General features: G+C 44.6%; 2 protein-coding genes across 5 annotated transcripts; one reads left to right on the top strand and one right to left on the bottom strand.

Annotated features, from left to right (window-relative positions):
* The first annotated feature begins 3703 nt into the window (after window positions 1-3703).
* Window positions 3704-7175, top strand: sp8a (sp8 transcription factor a). 2 transcript variants are annotated; one of them, XM_027001398.3, is made up of 2 exons: window positions 3704-4416; window positions 4805-7175. In XM_027001398.3, exons 1-2 carry the CDS (start codon window positions 4396-4398, stop codon window positions 6131-6133), a joined length of 1350 nt encoding a protein of 449 aa, XP_026857199.1. In that variant the 5' UTR covers window positions 3704-4395; the 3' UTR covers window positions 6134-7175. The 2 variants fall into 2 exon arrangements, with proteins under 2 accessions (XP_026857199.1, XP_081572790.1); XM_081716664.1 differs by having other exon boundaries at window positions 4302-4416; window positions 4725-7175.
* Window positions 7176-8679: 1504 nt separating this feature from the next.
* itgb8 (integrin, beta 8) lies at window positions 8680-22730 on the bottom strand. 3 transcript variants are annotated; one of them, XM_035525356.2, is made up of 15 exons: window positions 22070-22730; window positions 21450-21532; window positions 20045-20216; window positions 19574-19820; window positions 17939-18104; window positions 15861-16016; window positions 15689-15784; window positions 15490-15579; window positions 14792-14935; window positions 13545-13914; window positions 13166-13388; window positions 12943-13046; window positions 12411-12521; window positions 10709-10869; window positions 8680-10319 (listed from the first exon to the last, which is right to left on the bottom strand). In XM_035525356.2, the coding sequence occupies exons 1-15, from the start codon at window positions 22155-22157 to the stop codon at window positions 10200-10202; spliced, it is 2331 nt and encodes a 776-aa protein (XP_035381249.1). In that variant the 5' UTR covers window positions 22158-22730; the 3' UTR covers window positions 8680-10199. The 3 variants fall into 3 exon arrangements, with proteins under 3 accessions (XP_035381249.1, XP_035381248.1, XP_081572529.1); XM_035525355.2 differs by having other exon boundaries at window positions 21450-21535; window positions 22070-22729; XM_081716403.1 differs by lacking the exons at window positions 21450-21532; window positions 22070-22730 and having other exon boundaries at window positions 19574-19816; window positions 20045-20181.
* Between the last annotated feature and the right edge of the window lie 1280 nt (window positions 22731-24010).

The raw sequence follows: 24010 nt of genomic DNA, 5'->3' as shown, positions 1-24010 counted from the left end.
CTCAATTTTATATGGGAATAGGGAACACGGAACAAAATTAAGAGGTCAATGCTCCATAATTCTCAGAATAAAAACTAAAGGTGTCACTAAAGACCGAAGTACACAGTATTTTTATTGATCAAAATGTGTCATACCAATCTTCTTGACGAAGCTAGCAGCAGGCTCGCACATGGGCTATTCTAACTGCACCTGCGTGTGAAGTAGCCTATCCTTGCTGTTTTTCATTCCCCACTTCCAGCACTGTTCTTTTCTTTTTCTTTTTGGTATCTTTCATCTCATTCCCTACTTCCTTACTCACCGCTCAGTCTCTCCGACAATGATAGACAGCGAATAACTTCCGCCATTATGTCCCGGGGATGAGAAACAAGGCTCCTCAAGAGGATAATTACAGGAAGCTGTCGCTCTGTCTTATCCACACACACACACACAACACACACACACACACATACAAACCCGCGCTCACGCGCGTACACATAGCTACCTTACACTTGCCACTTGCTTACACACGCCGATACAGCTGCCCAACCTGTTTCTGTTTGTGAACACACACACTGCACCAAAAGCTGACATACAGACAGACTTGCTGTCAATAAACCATGAGCTGAAGTTTAAATCTCTGCAGTGTTTTCGAAACGGGGTGAAATGACCAACAGAACAGCTCTGAAATGCTCAACATAAAATTAAAGAGAATATATATATATATATAGGCATTTTATGTGACTATATAGGCCTGCATTTACACATAATATACAATGAAAGTCTATAAATAAAAAGGTTTGCCATATGCCATATGCCGATGTACAATACAAAAAGGTTGCATGATAATTAAAAGGTTATCGGTGCTTTGACATAAAACCGAGATTTAAATAAACCAGAAAGTCTTAACATTTCTATTGCAATTTAACTATGATTCCTCATACAGTTGAGGAATGAGATGCAGAATTGGAAAATAATTACCTCAGAGCAGTTGCTATTTAACTGCTTTTCAGAACAATTTTACTTAATTTTGTTTAATCAGTGTTTAAAAAATTTAAATTAGTTTCGAAATGAAACTATCACTTCCATTTATGCTGGTCACATTGTCGGTGTTTAAGGGAACGCATACAGTTATTGAACATTACTGCCGATAAAGCACAACATATAACATCTCATCCGCTTGTCACAGCAAAAACGATACTTTTATCTTTCATAAATTATAAAACTGTTATACTGTAATTATACTGTAAAAAAAAAACTATCAAAACAGAGAAATGTGTTTGGTACAGATGTGCAACACTGTAACCACTTCTTATAAATAATATCAAACTTCACATTCAGATGCATGTTCATGGGGCACCATTCTTTTCTACTTTTAGCTCCAGTGTCAGTAAATGGGACATGGTTTTGAAGTGTAGGTTATCCAACAGGATAAGTGGTATACAAGTCAAAGTGGGGTCTTCTCTCTAGACATAAAGAATGTCCCTTTTTAAATCTAATTTAATCTACATGAGTGCAATTTCAGACAGTCAAGCACAGGCCTCGGTGCACAGAGATTTGCATAGGGATTTAAACGAATCCCCTCGTAAGTAAGAATGTATTGATGTATAGAAGATGTTTTTTTTTTTCTGAATGCAACTCTGAAATTTATATTGCACGAGTAAAGCTGTGACTAAGTCCTTATAAAAAAATTGTCGAACTTATGGAATGTTTTAACCGAGAATGTTTAAAAACCAAAAAGACAAAACATATAATTCGGACCATCGCGGTCTGGAACACTGCGTGTAGTTAATAAACTGTGTAACCCTGCTGGACGTGACCGTAGGACGCATGCTGTTTGTGAGCTACGTTTGATATTTTATCCTAGCCTGCTATTTCACGCAACATTGCTCTCGCTAATTTCTTTATGATGTGCGGCTAATTGCACCTCGGGTAATTACAGCGGCTTACGTGGAGAGTGCGCTTCTACAAGTGTCCTCACACAAAAAAAAAAGAACGAAAAAATAATGAAGAAGAAGAAGAAGAAGAAGAAGAAGAAGAAGAGAAAACTGATGGATTGTTTTTTTTATTCAAAAACAAAACTAAAAATAAACAATTAAATCTCCCTCGTGCCATTTCCCTGACATTAGAACCAAGCAGGCATTTGTTTTCTCCTTCTCGAAATCATTCGAAAGCACGCGATGCACGGTGCGTTTTGTCCCTGTTCGGTGGTCCGTGATAATGCGGTTATTATGGCGACGAATAGAACAGGTTTCAAACGGGAATTCACAAGCGCAATATACACCATACGTGTGGGAAAAGAATGCTTCAAAAGAAGGGCATCTGGTTCGAGCGCGTTTGGATAGGTCTGCAGTCAGGTCAGCCGGAAGAAAGCAACCTGCATAGCGTCCTTTGAAGTTTGCGCCGGTAGCCAGTAGTATTGGACGTGATGTCACTGTTTAAATGCTCGAAAAAATATATAATTTTAACATATAGCCTAAATGAGCGAAAAAAGCTTTGAAAATAAGGGAAATCACAAAACTTTTAAAATTGTTTGAAAAGGCATGCAAGCTACCCTCATGATTCCTGCGGTCCGATAACAATAATAAATAAACATGGGGAGCGCACGTGGAAATGACTATTGCCATACAATTTCCTTTATACAAATATCTTTAAAAATACAAATAAAATAAAATTCAATTCAAATAAATTAAAATAAATCTAGCAATTATCATAATCGGTCAAAGGCTTGCTGCAGTCCAGTGACTCAAGATTTTATTTTATTTTATTTTATTTTATTTATTTACACCAACCAATAAAAAGAATGCAATCCAGTAAAAATACTATGACTCTGTTGGTCATAACTGAAACTTTTGACATATTTTAGCCAAATAGAAAGAGGACGTAGTGCGTCAATCACATATAAACTCGTAAATGCAGAAAAGCCATTCGACTCGATGAAAAGGAATCTGAGCGCTTTTTAAAATGACCTTTCTTTCCATCCTACAATGGTCGACTTAGTCAAACAAGCCTGGCCAAGATACACTTCATATCAAACAAATAAAACTATGCGTGATTAAAACTCGCCACTTTATTAAATTTGAATTTCAAATGAAATGTATGCTGTCAACGTGCACCGCATGCTAATGGGTTCACTTCAGTGCCGATAAGAATTAGTGGATAAATGTGTGTGTGTGTGTGTGTGTGTGTGTGTGTGTGTGTGTGTGTGTGTGTGTGTGTGTGTGTGTGTGTGTGAAAAAGAGAGCGAGAGAGAGAGAGAGAGAGAGAGAGAGAGAGAGAGAGAGAGAGAGAGAGAAAGAAAAAGAAAGAAAGCCCTTCGGGACTCTTACAAATTGTTAGAATTTGGTACTTTGCTGTAATTCGGCATGTATTTCCTTTTAACAAGTAGGTATAGAGTTAGGAATCTGTATTACAATTGCAGTTTATGTTTTTTTTTTCCTTTTTCAAAACTGCATTAACATTTATTTGGCATCACTGTCAGCATTGACAACAACAATCGTCCTACCACAGGCTACTGTCTTATTCAGTAGCATACAACATATACTAATAAGTAATAAATAGCTGGTTAATATGTTGGTGCCCAAACACGTACAAAAACGAGTAAAATAAAATAAAATAAAAACACTAGGGAAACGTTCACCTTGCAGTGAATGAACTGAGAGCAAAGGGACAACGAGGATGAAGTTTGTTCCTTTTTTATTTGTGAAGCGTTTGTCCCACCACGTGCACACCTCCTTCCACCCCTTGGGCTGCTCAGCCACGCCCTCACAACGCTGGTCCGCGAGCTCCGAAATGGAGAACTCACTGTCCAGCCCCATTTCACACATTACTCACGAAAATGTTTATATTGTATGATGACCAGCAGAAAGCACAGGAAGTAGAAACATCTGATGTAATAAGAATACACCGGCCAAACTTCAGTGTCCTTATACACACGCATATAGACTTGTTATTATTTCGGGTGAGTGAACAATGTTTACAACACGCATCCCAACGAAACTGACTAGCAGCATCCAACACGAGAGCTCTGAACAAGAATCAACAAGAAAACTTTGTTGGGTTCAGGTATAAATCATGCGATAAAAAAAAAGGCTAGAATAGATCTTTCTACAAGGGTATACCCATCAAAAAAGATAACCAGATTACGCCTCACTCTACCCTCCCACTTGTAGACTCAACATTTGCGGTTGTTGTGGAGCGCCGCTGAAGGCGTCAGCGACGATGACCTCACGACAGAACGTAATTTCCCGACGCTTCAACAAATCCTATTGGTTAAGCTGGAGCCTGCGGAACTTCAAAGCTAGAGTGGAACTAAAATTGCGCCAGGATGGGCGGCAAACATCAGTGCGCAGCAAACGCCTCAAAACAGGCGAGTACATTTTAAATGTAAAAGTACTCTGAAAGGTGGACACTCCTGGGATGGCAGCTTCACTGCTAGGGGTGAGTACCGCTTATGGTTTTCGTCTTTTGAACACTAGTTTAATTTTGCTTGTAGTTTTAGACACGAGTGAAAGGAGCTGCAGTTCCGGAGGTTTAAACAAAATCTGACAAAATAAAGAAAATGAAAACAGAAGGAGATTAGAAATGAGAGTGACATTCAGCCATATGAACTACGACGTTCTCCGCCATACGATTACGTATTTTTAAAATAACGCTTGCCGGGATGTTTAGGAAATTCAGGTTTTCTATTAAAATAATACTTAAAATACTCTTAATATCTCTTCACACAACTTCCTACAACCTTACAGATATCTCTAGAGCACGTTTTCTGAGACTCTTGGCTACTCTCCGTGGCTTCACTGTCTGTATTTGTTTGTAACATCTCCAGGAAGAGCCGAAGTTTGGATCCACTCCTTTAGCCATGCTAGCAGCAACTTGCAACAAAATTGGGAGTCCAAGCCCCTCTTCGGCGATTTCGGATAGCAACTCGTTCGGGAAAGGCTTTCACCCTTGGAAAAGAAGCGCGCCTAGCAGCTGCAGTCTCGGTTCAAGCCTCTCTTCGCTCAGCGTGACCGGCACAGCCCGGGGAGGAAGCGGGCTGGTGGATTCCTTCAACGCAAACGGGTCGCCTGGATCCAGCGCCTTTTCCTTAACGACCAGCAACACGTCTACTAGCCCCTTTGGAAACGATTACTCTGTGTTTCAGACCTCAGTTTCTAACAGTTCTCAGGAGCCCAATTCTCAGCCTGTTTTTATCTCCAAAGTGCACACGTCGGTGGACAGCCTTCAGGGTATTTATCCAAGGATGAGTGTCGCACACCCGTACGATTCTTGGTTCAAGTCGGCGCACCCAGGCATTGCAGCGGGAGACGTGAGCGCAGGCGGTGCGTCGGCCTGGTGGGACGTGGGCACGAGCTGGATCGATGTTCAGAGCGCCAATGGTGCCGCGCTCCAAACGTCGCTGCATTCCCCCCTAGGCGGCTATAACTCGGACTACTCCGCACTAAGTCACTCGGCGTTCAGTGCCAATCCATCGTCGCACCTCCTCACTAGCGGACAGCACTTGATGGACGGATTCAAACCGGTTTTACCAACGTCCTACCCAGATTCTAGCCCCAATTCAATCGCTACTGCTAATGGAGCTGTCTTGACCGGGTCCGCTGCAGTTCCGTTAGCGGGCTCTCCGCGGTCGTCCGCCCGGCGATATGCTGGGAGAGCTACCTGTGACTGCCCGAACTGCCAGGAAGCAGAGAGGCTGGGGCCAGCGGGCGCGAGCCTGCGGAGGAAAGGACTACACAGTTGTCACATCCCGGGCTGTGGCAAAGTGTACGGAAAAACGTCCCACCTCAAGGCGCATTTGCGCTGGCACACTGGGGAGAGACCGTTCGTGTGCAACTGGTTGTTTTGTGGCAAGAGGTTTACCAGATCCGACGAGCTCCAGCGGCATTTACGCACGCACACCGGCGAGAAAAGGTTTGCTTGTCCGGTATGCAACAAGCGCTTCATGCGCAGCGACCACCTCAGTAAGCACGTGAAAACGCACAGCGCCGGCGGGGCTGGAGAACCGGGGTCTAGCGGGAGCGGGTGCAAAAAAGGCAGCGATACCGACAGTGAGCAAAGTGTTCCGAGCAGCCCTGCATGTCAATCTCCAGATATGTTGCATCCTACAGAACCAGTCCAGACGACAAACATGAACGGCCACAATTCAATCAACTGAACAACTTAAACATAGCCTAATGACAATATTGCACATGCATCGCAAAATCGCAAAACTACCAGTAAATGAGTCGTCTATACATGTCCGTATCTTAGTAAAAGAGTGATTTGGAATATTACTCAAAAGGTGGGAAGGCATAGTCCCTGTCAGTTCTTTTCGAAAGATACTTTGATCAAATATCAAGCCGCAACAACAACAAAACGAAATACCTGTTCATGCTGCAGTTATAAATGTGGCAATGTTAGCTAAACGTTGCAGATGTATTCAAATACAACGTGGATTACAGAGACGGACCAGTGACAAATTCCACTAAATTATATAGCCTAGAGACCTACGTTGTTTAAAGAGACTTAGTTAAAATAATGTTTTATGTTTACGGTGTAAATTTGGGTTTGCCATGAAATGTCTTATTTGAGTTAACTCTATTGAGGCACTTTACTCTTCACATTTGAACTCAAACAGCGGTTTACTTGTAGTACATTAGTACACCAGAAGAAAGCCAAACAACACTGAACCCGTTTGGTGTGGAATGGATGGTTTTCTAATTGTGTGTACGTTGTCTTAAAACAAAAAAAAAGCATATTTCCATGAACAAAGGATGCTGAGCTGTCATAAGCTAATAGAAGGGTCTTTGGGGAAACTTGTAAATGTAGGCCTACTTAAAGAATTCAGTCGTTCACAGTGTGGTTTTGTACTGTAGTTTTAATTTCTTTGTGGCTCAAAATACTTTGGTATCTATGAGAGTGCATTGAAATGTTCACTTTCTCCTCGATAGCAAACTGAAAATTGTACATAGGACTGTCTCGGTTTTATTTATCCATGAGTTTGACCTGTAATTTGAAGTCTATAAGAGTCGCACTTTGAATCTATATTTATGATTTTAGGATAGAATTATTTCGATCGGGTTGTTGACCTTTTCCCCACTTTTTTATTTAATCCTTTTTTTTAATTTAATTGCGCATGTGTGTTTGCATTTACTGACGATTGATTTTAAGGTGAATTCCTCATAATAAAGTCAAATTGGGTTTCACTACAAAATAAATTATTGGTTTCTGATTTATTTTTTCATATAGACTACCCTAATCATTACGTGGTGTGTGGTTTCTTCAACGAAATGACACGCCATTTATGTATTAGAATAGTCTAGGGACCACAAAGGTTGCAAGTGGGTAAATATTTGTTTATTAAAAATATTTTCATGACAAACATACAGTGGAAACGGCCTGGACACAGAACCTGCAAGGCATACGTGATGTCATCGTCATTTTTCAAACTTTCCACACAAAGCTTCAGCCACTCAAAAAATGAGCGCTGCTGTTCTTTCTATGCAACGATATTACTCTGTGGTTTTTGAGAAAATTTACTTTTTAAAAATCCTGTGATTCGATGTCGCCTAAGAATAAGAAGCGCCTTAAGACTTCCAACGTAATTTAAATTCACAGATTTTTAAAATCAGATCTGAAATAGTCGTGTAGGCCATACGTGATATAAAAAGGCAACTAGGTTTAGTCCTAGTTTTTGTCCGTGGCCTAATATCAAAGTAGTTTTGATCACCAGCCTAAACCAGCCAAAGTGCTCTCTTATAGGCTAGCCCAGACATTTTAAAGTTACTGAAAGACAAACTGCGTGTTGTGGTCTGCGAAATTTAGACGAACAGGCAGGTTAGTGATTTGGCTTTGTAATGATAAACCCCTTCTTTTCATGTGATATTATATTGCGTGGCCTGCTGTAAAAAAAATTAAAGTAGGCTAAATCTCCTACGATACACAAACATAGACGCTCGCAAAAGACCTGATTTAGGCCTACAGTAAAATCCAAGAGGAGGATAATAAACTGTGTCGCGGTCGCGGGGTTTAGAGTCGGCTAAAAGTGAGTCATGTCAGAATAACGCCAATAGTTAGGCCACTTAATGTTAATTAATTAAAAAACGTAATAAAAAAAAAACCTTAAGACTATTAATACACACTATGGGCAGATTGCTGAAATGTATCAATGTCTCAATTTAATTAACTGATCCTTAATTTTACGAAAAAATAAAATTAAAATTCTGTTTCAGTGTACACAAAAGCTACTGATTTACTACCATACCCCCCCCCCCCCCAAAAAAAACCCCCAAACAAACAAACAGAAAAGATGCCTAATAGAATGACCCGAAGAATTCAAAAGAAAAACTTCAGAAGTGTTCGCATCGCATCCGTGTGGATGCAGCGCCCCTTGGTGGCCATCTAAAGACCTGACCTCTTAGTAGACGAAAGCAGTGTGAAAAAAGTGCACAGCAGGTTAACATCGATTATGTTCTTAATGATCGAAGCTAGTCCCTCCGAGGTTACCGTGACCATTTTTAAAGTCGCTTTGGGCAAAACCTTCAATTAATTGATAAAATAAATTGCTCATTGCAACAACTTTCACCGACATGCTGGATGTTTTATTGCACAGTCATTCTAGCACATTCTGAGAAGAATAAAAATATTGAGAAGGAAATCGTTTCCATGAAATGATGCCTTCAGCAAAGACGTCTGTACTTGACACAAGAAGATAAAAACAAACATGGTTGGAATTTTTATTGAAACAATGTGTGAAATCCATTGAAAAACAAAAGTGCTGTTATTGATAATGCCCGATTGTTCAGTAATTTGGATGATTTAGAGATTACCACTGATCGCACTATGATCAGTCGACATGAATAAAAATCACGGAGAGCAGTACATCAGTAGTGCTGAGTTAGTGCTTAGACCAATTTATCAGCATCACATACGAAATATTTCCATTGATTTTCTTAGTAACAACCCTCTAGTAGCAAAGCATTTTCTATAATGACAAAAATAATTCAAAATGAAACAAGAAAACGAGACAAAGTATAACAGCAATAAATAGCCATTTTAGTGGTCGGAACAATCAGATGTAAACATTGGAATTTTTTTTAAGTTTAGGAAAAGGAAAGGAATGACCCCCTGGTGCGGGCCTTGGAGGTGCTTTCCTTTACGTGGCGATGGAGTGTAGCTGGACGTCAGTAGTTTGACATGAGTGCAGTACGAACGCGCTTCTCTAAACACGCTAAGAAATACAGTAGCCCGGGCAATTAACACAGGCGCAACCCTAGTAGAATTCCAGTTCTGACAGTACATCTCAAAGTGAAAAGATCTGAGATACACAAAGTGCAGCACTCCGTTACTGTAAATATATACCCACTGTACTTAGTACCTTCAGTTAATCTGATTCAACATTACACTTGAAGCTATCCAATGACGACTCAGTTATGATAAAAACAGGAAAGAACTTTTGGGTCATGTCCATCCTGCCCACTAGGTGCCAGTCAAACCTCAGGCTTAAAAGGAAAAGAATCAGATTTGAGGTCTCTATCGGCTGTGGCTGACTGGTGCGGGCTCTTACAAAAAATGTAGTGTTCCATTTAATCAAATAGAGACAAACTTAAATAGAACATATAAAAACACTTAAATTCATACATAAATTAAAAATACAAAAAACTACAGTACCTTCACCTACCACACAGAGGCCAACGAGAACAGTCCCTTCTGTGGTTAACTGGCCTAACCTGGAGAGATTAAAGTGACAGTCACCGAGCTGACCAGTTTTTGGTCCCATGCTAACAAGCGAAAAATGCCACCCTACTGTGCAACACACAGCATGAACTATGATTACTTAATAAGCTTTCAATCAGGAAAGTCAGCTAATGACTAACAGCAATGTTAACCGACTAACAGCCAGCTAAAAGTTTCAAACGCTGCCAACGGTGGATTCAACACACACACAAGCCATATTACAAGGTTTGAACAGGGAGGGAGATGCAAGGCTACTCCACTCCCGAGAGTGCCCCGTCGCCTCTCCCGCGATCCACGTTCCCAGCCACATCAACCGCCGCGTTACCAAGTACCAAAACAGTGAGCTCAAAATAACGGAAGAAAATCAACCAGCCCCAGAAAAGAAGAAAATAACTCAGAAAAGACTGCGGGGCACGAAGTGTGCTTGTGAAAACGAGTGTGCGTTCATTCACTTATTGCTCTCCTTCTCTTGACCATCTTTTCTCCTCTGTGACACCCCCTCAGTTTCAGGGCCACATCTCGTTCAGGGCCGTCTTGGGACCGTGGACGTGCATTTCCATAGGGTTCTCGGGTAAGTGGTCACGTCTGTACGTTATTGTCTTCTCACTGGTGGAGGGTGTGCAGACCTGTGTGGTGACAAAATTTGATATCCCACCGGGAGTGAAGCTGTGAGCGGTGTCAAATATAGCCACAGGTCTTTCCATATATAGCCATTACAGGTCTTTCCATATCAGCATTATCTGTAAAACTACATAAAATAATTCTTGTAGTCTTATTCTATGCTAATGCGTTGTAATTAAAAGTAAACTATCATCTAAAACATTGAGACTATTTCCATTCCCACATTTGTGAAATTTTAAAGCTCTTGAAAATTCCAATAAGCAGGCAGCGATGTTTTCAGAAACCCGCTTTGTCACTGAAAGAATTCGTTACTGAAAGAAATTTATATATGATATGACATCATCCTTATCCACTCCCGTAAGTGCCACACACACACACACCCAGCTGATGTTACCTTGCTGTTGTCATTGAATCCTTGGCTGACTTTCACGTTCCATGGCCTTCCACCGCCTCGAAGGATCAGGCGGGCTACTGCCAGGATCCCCAGGCCTAGCACCACGGTGAGGAGGAAGACACTGAGGAAGGTCTGGAAGTAGCGCCGGCCCGACACGCACTCTGTGGGGGGGGAATGGGGGCAATGGTTTGATTAGTTCATATATGCACAAAAACTATAACTAGTAGCCCGCTGTATTTTCCTGAGGGATTGTTGCTGTTAGTAGCCACAGAAACATTTCCGTTACAACTGGCCCTTTAAATTGCTTTCTCTCCTCTTTCCTTTGCCCATTTTAACGTCGGGGAAAGAACACAACACGTGAATTAGATCAAAGCTGATCTGTTTTAATATAGTGAAGACAAAAGAAAAAATGCATTTGAGAGCCAGCGCAGGACACGGAAGAGCTCAAAACGCTATCCCCAAACAGAGCATTAATCAAGCCTGTGCTTACATTAGCGTCAGTGAAGACATCAACAACGGTTGGAGAGCAGAGCCGTGTCAGGTCTAGCGCTAACACAAAAGCTAGTCGGACAGGGATGCCACGCTGGAGCACGGTCAGATTCACCCTGTTCACAGATCTACAGGCACTGACCTCTGTACTGTCACCGATTGCGAAAGGCAAATGTGCTGGCACCAGGCCACTACTCCAAGTACAAAGAGGCTAAAGTACTGTATTGACATTTCGTAGCGTTGTCATGGCGATCTGGCAGGAGGACCGCAGAGAGGAAGGCTCAGGAAGGTCGACCTCATCGAGGGGAGCAAGGACAAGGGAGCACACACACACACACACTCACTCACACACACTCACACTCACACACACTCTCACACACTCTCACACTCACACTCACACACTCACACTCACACACACTCACACACACACTCACACACACACTCACACACACACTCACACACACACTCACACACACACTCACACACACACAATGGCCTGCACTGTTTCCAAAACTCAAGTCGGGGGTGTAGGGTGCGGCTGCTGTGACATTCTTGTGAACTAATCTTGCAAAAGGAAGTAAAAGATCATAATTGACAACAAGCAGGAAGCAAGAAGGAACTAGCAAGACTACTACACTACTAAAGAGCAGACTAATATTTAACCCACCACCCCACACACACCAACTAAAAACAGACACCATCACAACAGTGTGATGTCATGCAATAGTCTATAGGTTAAATCGAGGCATTCAGAGGCCGGTTATTTGTGAGAACTGATGACGGAATCAGTATACCGAACTACTGGGTCCTGTAACTGATTCATGTCTTATGTCAGACAGTTACCGAAAACATCACGAAAAACGCAACATTCCACCATCATCTCACTTCACTGTAAACAGACACGTTGAGTTAAACACTGTAACATCACACTGGCTACAAGTGATCACATTAGCTAGCTAAGTGATGACTGATTCACCTAGTTTAGCATTCACACATTTCAAATCAAAACTCTCTCTAAAAGTAAGGGCTTGTTTGGCAAGTAGGCACGTACTGTGTGAGATAATGTACCACCAACCAATATAAGTCACAAGCTAGGCCCGTCCGGCTTTATTTAGCCATGACGACCGGCCGGCTGTGTCTTACGAACATATCAACAAACATCTGTGTCGCGCGAAGAGTGAACGAAGCAGAGGCGGGGAGCTGGGGGCCTCACCGACATGCCTGCTGATCCGCAGGTGGGGCCCCTGGGATCCTAGCTGCACGTGGAACCTGACGAAGCAGTGCTCTTGGCTCTGGTACAGACAGTACTTCCCCCTGATCAGCTCTGCAACCAGGGATTCAACAAGAAAAAAAGGCTCAGAACTATCAGTCCTTCATATAAGTGAGTAACAGACCTGGGTTACATCATTCTTAATGCATTTTGGTCCAAACAAGATGAAACGTTCCTGTTAGAACCATTTAAAAACCCTCTAAAAACCTAAAACCCTCCCCTTCTCAAGTCAGTCCATAAAGTCTCTAAAACAATACTGTAGATACAAATACGCTGTATATAAAAATACACTACTAGGAAAACGGATTAAAATTTAATTAACAAAACAATGTAATGAAACAGTTACAGACAGTCTTTCACCTGACACAGTCGACACAGTCATGGTGAGCGTCACTAATGCCCTGTCTGCTTTCTTCTTGAGTTATAGTTTCGTTTCTGTAGTGTGATCAGACTTTACATCATGTCACTGACGTACCAGTGATGTCATCGACGAAGGCCACCAGGGCCGTGCAGCTGGCGTTGCACCGCCGGGCGCCGGCCCGGTCGAAGCCACCGGACAGGTGGCAGTCCACACAACTCCTGAGAAGGCCACGACACAGCAGGGAAGCGAGAGAGTGTGACGGAGAAACAGAGTGAATGTAGAGGAATGAGGGAGAAATTACAGCACGGTGCCGCTGTAGAGACGCAGCTCTGTTTACCATTGGGACTGACAAGTGTTGGAGCAGGTGGGGCATTTCTCGCAGAACCTTCCAGAGCGCCGGTGGTCACCGCACACGCACTGGCCGCACACACACTCTCCCATCCCGCTGCACACCAGGCCGTCGGGAGACGCGCAGCTGTCTGTGGAGCTGGGGCAGCTACAGCCCTCTCCCGTCCAGCCTGGACGACACAAGCAACGTCCAGACACACACTGACCATGTCCTAATGTGACACACACACGCACACACACAATGAAAGAGATTAGTAAGGTGATCAGAGATCAGTCGCAATTTCACATGACAAAAGAAAACATTGCTTACAGGAAGTAGGTCTAGGCGCTAGGTTTAGGTTAAGGGCATTTTGTCCATACTGACGCACCTCCGCATACGAGACCCCTGTCGTAGGGGCAGGAGAAGTCGTCCCGCTCACAGTGCTTCCCATAGATGGTCCCGAGATTGCTGCGGTCGCACACGCACACCCCGCATACACATGTCCCACGGCCGCTGCACAAAGCTCCGCCCGCCTCCTCCCGGCAGCTGTCCGTCTCTGGCGCGCAGCTGGGAGGCTCCGGCTCATTGTGGCAGGACCCCGCCCTGCTGCAGGAGCATGCGCACGCCTGCCGGAGGCGCACTCTAACCGTCTCGTTAAAGCCCACGGGCCTGACGAGTGCCGTCACCTCCGCCGTGGCCCCGCCCACCGGCCTTCCGGAAGGGCACGCGCGCATCCCCACGGTGACGTTGAAGAGGACCTTGGGGAAGCACAGAGCACGTTAGCGTACAGCAGACCCTCTCTGAGGGGAACAGTGGCACTGGCCAGTGGATACATAAGGCGATATTCCCGATACAGTCTCGGAGAACCTTTGCACAGCCAGGATCAGGGTTTTCCATGCTGCTCACAAGCCTCACTCGACTCATCTGTCAATGATGCTCAGATGAGTTCTGTGAGGGCATCGGCCAATGGCCACCCAAACACCGTTCACTCCTACAGGAGCCTGAGTCACTGACTAGCATGAGGATCATGTGTGAAGGGGTTTTTCCCTGAAAAACTACACTGCAAAAGTCCAGCATCAGATGATCTTTTGCAATACTGTTCATTGGCATAATGACTGTTACTTGAGGAGTGTGACAAAACACAGATGGGTAATTTACCATTTAATTTTTGGAACTGCATACTGTAGCTCTGAAGCCAGCAGAAGCATTGTGTCTCAGATTAAATGCCACATTTGTTCGAGTGAAACCATGAATTACATAAAAGTCATACGATTTCAGCATATCAAGCTATTTTGTGTAAACTGGATTTTCACAATCTCCTCAGCACAATCTAATCGCCTCCGCAAGTACTTGCTGTTTTTTCTTGGAAGCTTGCCCACACACACACACACACACACACACACACACACACACACACACACACACACACATTCATAAAGTGTACACACATACATACACAGTAATAAAGGCATACACACTACATCAAAGTCTGCGTCTGGGTTGTGACAGAGGCTTGTGTTGAGTGCTCCAGGGAGAGGAACAATGAAACTAGAGAACAAAACATGTTCACTCTTGTCAGCCCCTCATAAAAACCCAAATGGTACATCTGTGTTACAGATCGGGGGGCTTCTGTACCTTTTGGCTGGGTTGGACGTTGGAGCATTTGCTGTTTCCCGTCACGGTAGATCCGTTGGGGCAGAGTGCTGTTATGTTGACCCAGAATCTGTGTGCCTCACTGTCCTCAACTCCTACCTCCACCCCCACATCTGACAGAAGCTTCTGGAGAGAGAGAGAGAGAGAGAGAGAGAGAGAGAGAGAGAGAGATAGTTAAGTTAACCACTCTCAGAGAGATCCCATTGTTCTAGCCTATAATCCGTTTTGATAAAGGCAGGTTGACTCGGGGGAAATAAAACGGTAAAGTAGTTCTAAAAATAGCCGTTCCTTTGCTGCTGGAGGCACGGGGGGTGGTGGTGTGCAGCAGTGTGCGCGGTGATCCGAGCCCTCTAATAATGCAGCTCTCTGTTCGCCCGCCTCTGTAGGCCTTCGTGGATTCCGGGAGGAGGACAATAAATGGTTGTGCCTCCACCGAGATTACGGCAGCACGAATTCACCCTTCGCCACCTCTGCTGCAGCGACCCCCAGTACCCCCCCCCATAACCCCTCTGTGTTTTTCTGCTCGTGCTCAGTGGGTGAGTCAGAGGCGGGAAAACACCGAGCACTTTACATGCCACTTTTCATGGCACAGACCGGTCAACCGCACAAATTAATGATCAGCGCTGCGCCATGAGAACATACGGAGTCAGACAGAAACAGACGTGGGGAAAGACCGCTACCTTGTAGGCGTCCACCACTAGGTCTGTGAGGTTCAAGGCTTTGGGAAGTAACTTCCCCAGGTAAGTACCTGGAAGAAAGTCCACCAAGTCCTGCGCAGACACACGAGAGGGAAAAACTCCCTGAATATCCACCTTGGGCCCCAGTCCCGTAGGACTACCAACCCAAAACAGCAATAATCTTTCTTTGGTGAGAAATTACCTCATACCACTTATATTGCATCTGATCCACGGCAAAGATGGAGTAAATGCTGTTTTCTAGAAGCTTCTCTGCCAGCTGCCCGATGGTCGGGTGCTCCTGCAAGAGACCGAGCACATACGAGTGAAGTGAAAGTGTCACTGTGATATAGAGACTGGACTTTTACTGGGCTTACCATGTTGGCAGACTGGGAATAGGTATTGCCCACTAGGTGGCAGCGTCCGTCGTGGGGGACCACTATTCCGGCCAGTTTACTGTCCAGGGCCAGGTGAGACGGCTGGTCGGTCATCACCAGCAGGAGATGCTTCGCCTCCGGACGCCAGCCGATGTCCTGCAAAAATTGTTTCTCTTTTAAAAACTTGTTTGTTCTCAAATATATCGCAGTCAGATCTACAAGATAACTGTCCTTTGGTTACATTTTTCTATTCAGATTTAACAGTTTTATAACTAACATGATTTATTTATTAAACCATAAGCGATGCTAATGAAGCAGTTAAAATCATTGGCATTTTCAAAACTCAAGCGTCTTTTTCTTCTTTGCCTATGTAACCTTCTGCAATTTAGTATAAACAATCATTTATTTTGTCTTCCCAACTATGTCCATGTGTTTATCCGAGACTTCCTGTGGGCAGTACTGTAGACCTGTAATACAGGCTTTAATTATGTTACCATTATTAATGCCGATAATTAGTTTGTTACATAAGCCTATAAACAATGCGGTAAATAAATATTGTTAAGGGACCCGTGTTGGCACAAACAAATAAAATTAAACTATGGTCAGAGTGATTGGGGGGGGTATGGGTGGTGTAGGTTTAAGGGAACTGTCACTGTGGAAAATTAGGGTAACTGTTAATGATTTCGGGCTAGGTCTCGGAGACAATGGTTTGGTTTATGGTCCGTGTTTTAAAGATAGCACGATTCAGCGCGGCCTGTACGTTTTCACTCGCTAACGAAACTCAACTTTTCAGAAACACAGCGGTCTGATCCGACCGCTTCCAGACACGCGGGGTGACGCTACAGGCGGAGCCAGTCAAACAGAAACAGAAGGGGCAGGATGAGCACTGCCTACCAGTCCCAGCGACAGGAGCTATTCCAGTAATCCCAGCTTGCTTCTACTTTCTCATCCTTCCGGAAAGGCACAGTGAGCTACAGAGCAAGGGTGGGGGTGGGTGGGTGGATGGGGGGGGGGGGGCTCGTCCCAGTGCGGCAGATTCAAGGTCGTATTCCTACAGGCTTTTGTGAAGGACAAAGAGCAGATTCAGAAGAAGGAAAACAGCAGAGGAGTCAGCCCTGTAGTAAATCCCCACTAGCATGGCATGAGTCAGACCCCACGCCTTGTGAGTGCGGTTTAGATATACAGCAAACGAACACTGCCATCCCTGGGCTCCTTAGTGGTGTCACTGCAGAGCTGTGGCAACGTTGGTGATGCAGAATGACTCAGACCCCCCCGTATCCTGGGTTTGTCATGATCTCACATCTACATGCAGCGTTCACAGGCTTGTGTAGTGACTGAGCAATCTAAAAATAGCTGCAGCAATTTAGAAAGTGAAGGGCTTGTTTCTGGAGATTAAGACACGGACAGGGATTAATCCTGAGATTAATCACAGTCTGTCTTTATCGGTGAGAAGCATAACCAAATCAAAGACCACAGGCAGCTGTAATCGGGGCCCGGCTGCAAGCACACTCTCTGGATTGGATTTCTGCACTCCTACTAAGCCTAATCCCTTATGAAAAAGGATTTTCAGTGAAGAATCTACATTAATCCTTAGAAGAAAACCGGTGGGTTTAGCCAGAAAAACCGACCCAACCTGTCTGGTCCAACCCCAGTATGAGTAGTGAGGTCATGAATGTCAACAGCTTCTAACCGTCGCTCCACTCTACCTGCACAATTCTATGTACAGCCTACAAGTGCAATCAGGATCTACAGAAATCCACAATAAAGCAGAAGTTCTCCGGCCTGCCGCTGATTCGATCTTATTTCCGAATGGAATGCCACACGAGCGCTTTGAGCGTTTACAAAAGGATTTGTGTTGATAGGAGCCAGCACACAAGCCCGAGGCACCGAGTTCCAAGCTGACAGGGGCGTGGGGTGGGTTGGGGGAGACTAATTAATTCTTCTCTCAGAGGAAACACTGCAGAACAACAGGACTTGATCTGTCACAGCGTATTATCATGTTTGTAACAGTGTGAAGGAAGGGCGACAGCGTTGGCACGCTGGCTGAGCAGAGAGGAGAAGAGAGGGTTGGCGTCCACCTGGCACACGGCTGCCTGCAGCATGGCGTCAAAGCCTCCCTCCGGCGTGTCCATGTTGCCCGCGATCCTCTGGTGCTGGATGACCCGTTTGAACTCCACCATGTTCTCGGTGACGGGCAGGACGTGGATGAAGCCGTGCGCCGGCCGGCAGTTAACCTCGTAATCGCTGGAGAGAAGGAGAGATGGAGGTGGGGGGGGGGGGATGAAATATAAAGAGAGGTAACGTATAGAAAAGGAACGTGAAAGAGGGAGTGAAGGGAGGGGAGAAAAAAGTAGCAAGGAGGGAGGGGGTAAGAGAGTAAAAAGACATAAACAAAGAGAGGAGAGCAAGCAGTAAAGGGAACAGAGACTACATAAGACTCCTTGGAGCAGATTCCCACATTACAATGAATGAGCTCATCACGGAATGTGCTGGTGTTCCCCGGCCTTCTTGAAGGAGTTCATGGGGTTAGTCAACAGAGATGTAGCATTTCGCTGTAACACTACGCACGATTTTAGATCCTTATAAAGTCATTTTGGAAGCATATGAAGCATCAAGTACAATGCAACAACAACTCCCACCAAAAACAACATTCTAAATCTAATGCTTCTTTTAAACATTTACATCTGTTGTCTGGTTGTCTTATTCATTCACATAAGAAGTCCATTAGCCGCCGTCACGGTCAGCATTAGACAGCGCTCCCAAAACGCTGACAAGAGTCACCCTCACAAAAGATTACCTTCATCACTACAGGTCCAGTGACTCAGAGGACTGGTTTCTGTTTTGTTCTGTTTTATTTGTCAAAAACATCATCCCGTGTGGCTGAACAATGATGTATTCTTTTACCAGTACATAAGCCCTCACAGATGCCCTCACAAGGCCCTTCATTAGTGCTCTTACAGTTAGGACTGAGACAGAAAGAAACGAACATGGACGCTGTGGACCGTACTGAACCGTGGCTGTTGAGATTAACGCATTAATAAGGGACATTGGTTTAAAGTGCTCAGTGCGTTAAAAAAAAACAAAACGTATGTCACGATTAAAGCAATTTTGGTAGAATTTGACAACCAGTTGGCGAGGCTTGGTGCTAGGTCACTGGAAGCAGGAGGAAAACAGAGGCAGACTCACAGCACGGTAGCCGTGACACTTAATCTCGGCCTGGCTAAACGTAGGCCAAAATTAATTCAACTTCTGCAGAAGGCATGTGGTCATCATCAGCTGAAATATGGCCAAGCCCTGAGCTTGGATTTGAAAATGACTAAACGAAGAGACAACAAAAAGATCTCGCCCCCACACACCTGTTTTCTCAGACCAGCCTTTCATTCATATTTAAATGTCAATTTTGTTATTTACTGTGTTATTTAAATATCAAATGAGGTTATGGTGCACTTTCTGGGAGCCACTGGAAAAACTGCTGCTTTTGCAAAAATATTACTGAATTATTACTGAAATTTATGGAAGGAAAGTAATAACTTCTTGTTGCTATACATAATTTTGACCACAGATCTTAATTAGGACCCAGAAGTCCTAATTACAATAAATAGAGATATCTAGCCTATAAAGCTTGATGGAAAATAAGTCATTTTATCTATCAATCACGCAATTTATTAGGTGCTGTCAGGACAATAAATCCCGGAATAGAGGCTCCCGCTTACCTGCAAGGGTTAATGATCTTAGAAGGGTGCACATTGATGTACGGCGAGACTGGCTTGTCAACGAAGGATCCGAAGCCCACGCGGAAGTCGCTGGAATGTTCCTTCATGCGCTGGGAGAGGGTCATCCCCACGGTCTTCAGTCGGTCCAGGTTGTCCTGCATTGAGGCTGAGACATCCACCAGGTAGTACAGGTCCACTGGGTACTGTTCCAGCTGCTGGACTTCCACAAGAAAACTCGCCTCACTGCCTGAGACAGGAAATGATGTCATTACTGACCACTGCTTCCAAGAAACGATCAATAAAACACAAATATAGAACTCTAAATAACAACAAATAAACTATAAGTTGTATGTAGCCTAATGACACTTCTGGACAGTGATGAAACCTTCACAGTTCAAAAAAATTCCTTTAGATCAGGCATTTGTCACTCTTAGTACAAGAATGCGGTGCAGTCTGAGCCTTATTCCTCACCTGGGCGCAGCAGGATGGAGATGTCTCTGGGAGCCACCTGTGAGCTGCTCGGAGAGGCATTCACCTCCACCTTCACCCGAGGGTTATCAATGAACTCCTCGCCACAACCCTTACGCAGCAGTCGAGCAACAGAATCGCACCTCTCACTCACACCCGCTCCATCCAGAAACCTCTGAGGGGTCAGGCAAAAGGTCAGGGGTCAAAGGTCATATACCAGACACACACACACACACAGACACACACACAAACAAGCTTGCACATGCGCATGCACACACACACACACACACACACACACACACACACACACACAGACACACACTCTCACCCACTCACACACACACACATACACATACACACACACACACACACACACACACACAAACAGCCTTCATTATGAGACCTCTGTTGATGACAGAAGGGAACCAGGGGTGTGGAGTGCATGCATTGTAGAACTAAACATTCGATTGCCACAGTACACAACACAACTTCCTTGCACATAACGTTGTAACATAGAGAGGGACACCCTGATAAGTCTCTTCCCAGTCTGCACATGTCCAGAGAACCAACCACAGATCGTATGCACACCCCAGACAGACGCCTCACTTAATGACATTGAACTTCTCACCATACCAGATATGACTTACTCTATTCACATGTAATACTGCATAAAAAAGAATAAGGGTATATTAAATATATTTTGCATTAGTGCTGTCAAAAGTTGTCAAAGATTGTGATGTGGATAATTACCATCCTGCCTCATAAACATCTGATTGATATGGGGAATGGACACACACTTTAGAGAATATATGACCCTCTTTGAAGACACAAACACAGATGTTGGAAAAACACCGCCAATAAGTTTCCATCAAGAAATGTCTGAGCCCTATTGATCGGGTGGATGTGTGTAGGAGTAAAAAGGTTACTAAAAATAAATGCTAAAACCCCACTTACGTGTGGCTTTCTGAACTGAGTGAAGTGTGTCTTTCGTCATGTGCCTTCTCGAGAGGTCAAAATATCTCTCCCAGTGTGAAGCCTCCGGATTCTAGATAAAGAGGGCAGCTGTGCCCCATGCGTGGGCTGGGAAAACACCTGACTGCCGGCTCTGTTCACACACTCCTCAGGCTGCCTCTTCACGGCCTCGCTCCGGCCCTAATCGGGCTGGTTCAGAGGGTGCCTAGGGGGACGCCATGGAGACCGGAGAACGCCATGGAGACCAGGGTATGGCATGCCAGGGGAAAAGAGCGGCATGGAGCGTGTGACTCTCCGGGGTCAGCCGTCCCCACGTCAGACCAAGCACCCACCCACCCTCCCAGACCCGCAGCCCGCTTGGCCGTCTAGAACGGGCGCCGCGCGTTCCAGACAATGAGAACGCGGACGCGTCGGGGGGCTGAGTGCCGTGCATTACCTCCTGAAAGCACCATGCGCACTCGGGACCACGGAGCAGGCATTCTTCACATGTCGCGGCGAGGGGCAACGTGCAGTGCTTGTCTGCTGTGACACAGGGAAACAGAGAGGGCAAATTTACACATGAATGTGGAGAAAGCTGCCCTTTGGGTTTCAGGTCTCCTCCGGCTGACGTGGACAAATCGCAGGCAGGCCTCCGTCTCCAGCGTGCTGGGGTTAAGAGCACAGTGCTGGGCTTGAGATTGTTAAAACAGTGAAGAAGGGAGGCAGCGTTGCCCCTGCACCTGTTATACTGGAGTGTAAAACGAAGCATAAGTTCAGTGTGGATTTAGTGTCAAGCAAACCGGTTACAGGAACAGGAACATTGCGCAAGACCAGATGGATTCAGTTTATTTTATTGATACTGTGCTGGAAAATGCACAAAAATCTTTATCGTGCAAATGATCGCTAGGCCCAGTACCGATACCTCCGCAGGCTTAGTAATATAGACAAGCTCTTCACAACACTTTTGACATTTAAGTTATAAACATCACATGTTCGAGAGGAAAATAACACCCACTTACATTACTACCGGTTTTACCAAGTCGTTACGAATAAAAAAATATCCTTCGTCATACTTACATGAATGAGATGATCCGAGGGCTACCACAGTGATGGCCAGCACGCTGCGAAGGATTATGTTATGGTATTTACGCAGCCAGGACGTCATAGCAGCTTTAAGGAAAGAAGTGACACTCGAGACAAACGCCAGGTACTTTAAATCGCAACTAAGAATTCTCGTGGGAAAACGGGAACCCTAGACTCCCTGCAACAAAAGACGGAGCCCAAAGTGTTCAAGCCGCATCGTAACACGTCTCTGCATTTGCCCAGAAACCGCTTAATCCCGCGGCGTTCCCATTCCCAAAATCCGATGATCACGGAGAACCACAATGACCGCTTGTTCGAGTCGCGCACTTCGGAAGGACGAAAACACGCGCCGTGCGCCGAAGTATAGGCTGCCCTCGCTCCATTTAGCGGACGCGCAGGTGGTGTGCGACACTGGACGTCCTCGCATCCAGCGGCGTCTCGTTGTGTGAACGAAGTGCAGTCGTCGCGGAATCCTCTTTTTTGCGCGGTTCATTCCACGCTGCGTGTGAGGAGCTCACAAACATTGTCTCTCGTTCAGGGCATTTGAAAGTATGGACATCCTTTATTCATCGGAACTGAGGCGGCGGCACTATGGAAACGCCGCTGCCCCCTCACTGCTGAGCAGGGAAGGGTCGACTACTGTAAAACTGCCTACTTAAGCGGGTAGGCGGGAGGACACGGGTTTTTTGTTTTTTTTTTCGGGTTGGGGGGGGGGGGGGGGTACCTCGGACACGTAGCTCACTTTGGCGGCGTTTACACTCGTCTTTTGTGGCGACGTGATTTACTGCTTTTGTGTGAGGCTGAGAGGGTCTAGGTGGACTAGTGGCAAAGGATTTATTCTATTCAGCAGGAATCCATGAGCATTTATGGTTGGAGCCGCTGGCTGGTCTTCCGTCAAAAGAACAAAGGCCAACTGTTGGTAACAGTCGAGGGGGGAAAAAAAAAAACCTTTTAGTGGTGGAAAAAAAGCAGGAACATAAACTTGATAAAAGCCCCACTTGTGTTCGTGTAAGCTGCGATTATTACCTTAAACTCTGCTCACTGGCGCTCTTTGACCTCTTGAGTTACTGATGACGCTGGTAAAGTTAGCGATGCTTATATGTATATAGATTTTTGAAATATTCAGAATTAGTTACAAAGAGGAAAACTGATACTTTTCCCCATTTCTACTAAAGAACTTTTAACTCATATTCAGAAAAAGCTTGTATACAGCAGGCCCAGTTCCAATCTAGGATTTTATGTTTGGGTTTGAGAACAGCAGAGGTTTACATCTGGCATGCCTGCCAAACAGTTGGCATGGAGGTATGATTATAGTTTCGTAGACTCTCTAACTCAGGCGTACAGCCGGCCCTCATACGTGTCAAACTGAACTCTGGAGAAGGTTTCCACTGCATTCAAGTTTTAATTATCGACCTGATGGTGGAGCTAAACAGCAAAGAGATCTTTCTAGCCATTAGTGGTTTTTTAAGACAAACCACATTTTATCGAATTTTATTTATTTGATCTGCGATTATCTCTGTGTTAATGGATGACTAAAAGTGTCTGGCCATCTCGTAACCTCATATTTATAGCTATTTTTGCACTTGTACCTAAGTCATGTCTGAATCATGAGTCATGTGTTTTCAAATTATAGCACTACTTTCAACTTGTAGAGGGGATGCACATAGTGCATATTTAACACTTTACAGGTGTATTCACTACCTCTTAAAACCAAAGTTTGACATTTATTTGAATGTATTAAAACGTTCACCTAAAAAGCATGCGGATGTTTTTTTAATTAAATTGAAATCCAACCCCGTACATAGACATGCATTCTTGTAACCTCACAGACAGCTCATGTAGTCCCTACCAAAATACCATATTTTTATTCTTTTAATATAGACAAGATACAGTTTCTATGGCATATTGTGGACCGTTCTCACTCACTGTACTTTC

The sequence above is a fragment of the Electrophorus electricus genome, chromosome 6 (genome assembly GCF_041902795.1).
Source record: "Electrophorus electricus isolate QZ-2024a chromosome 6, ASM4190279v1, whole genome shotgun sequence".
NCBI lineage: Eukaryota > Metazoa > Chordata > Actinopteri > Gymnotiformes > Gymnotidae > Electrophorus > Electrophorus electricus.
Note: the sequence above shows the minus strand (reverse complement) of the source record. Positions and strands in the feature narration are given on the sequence as shown.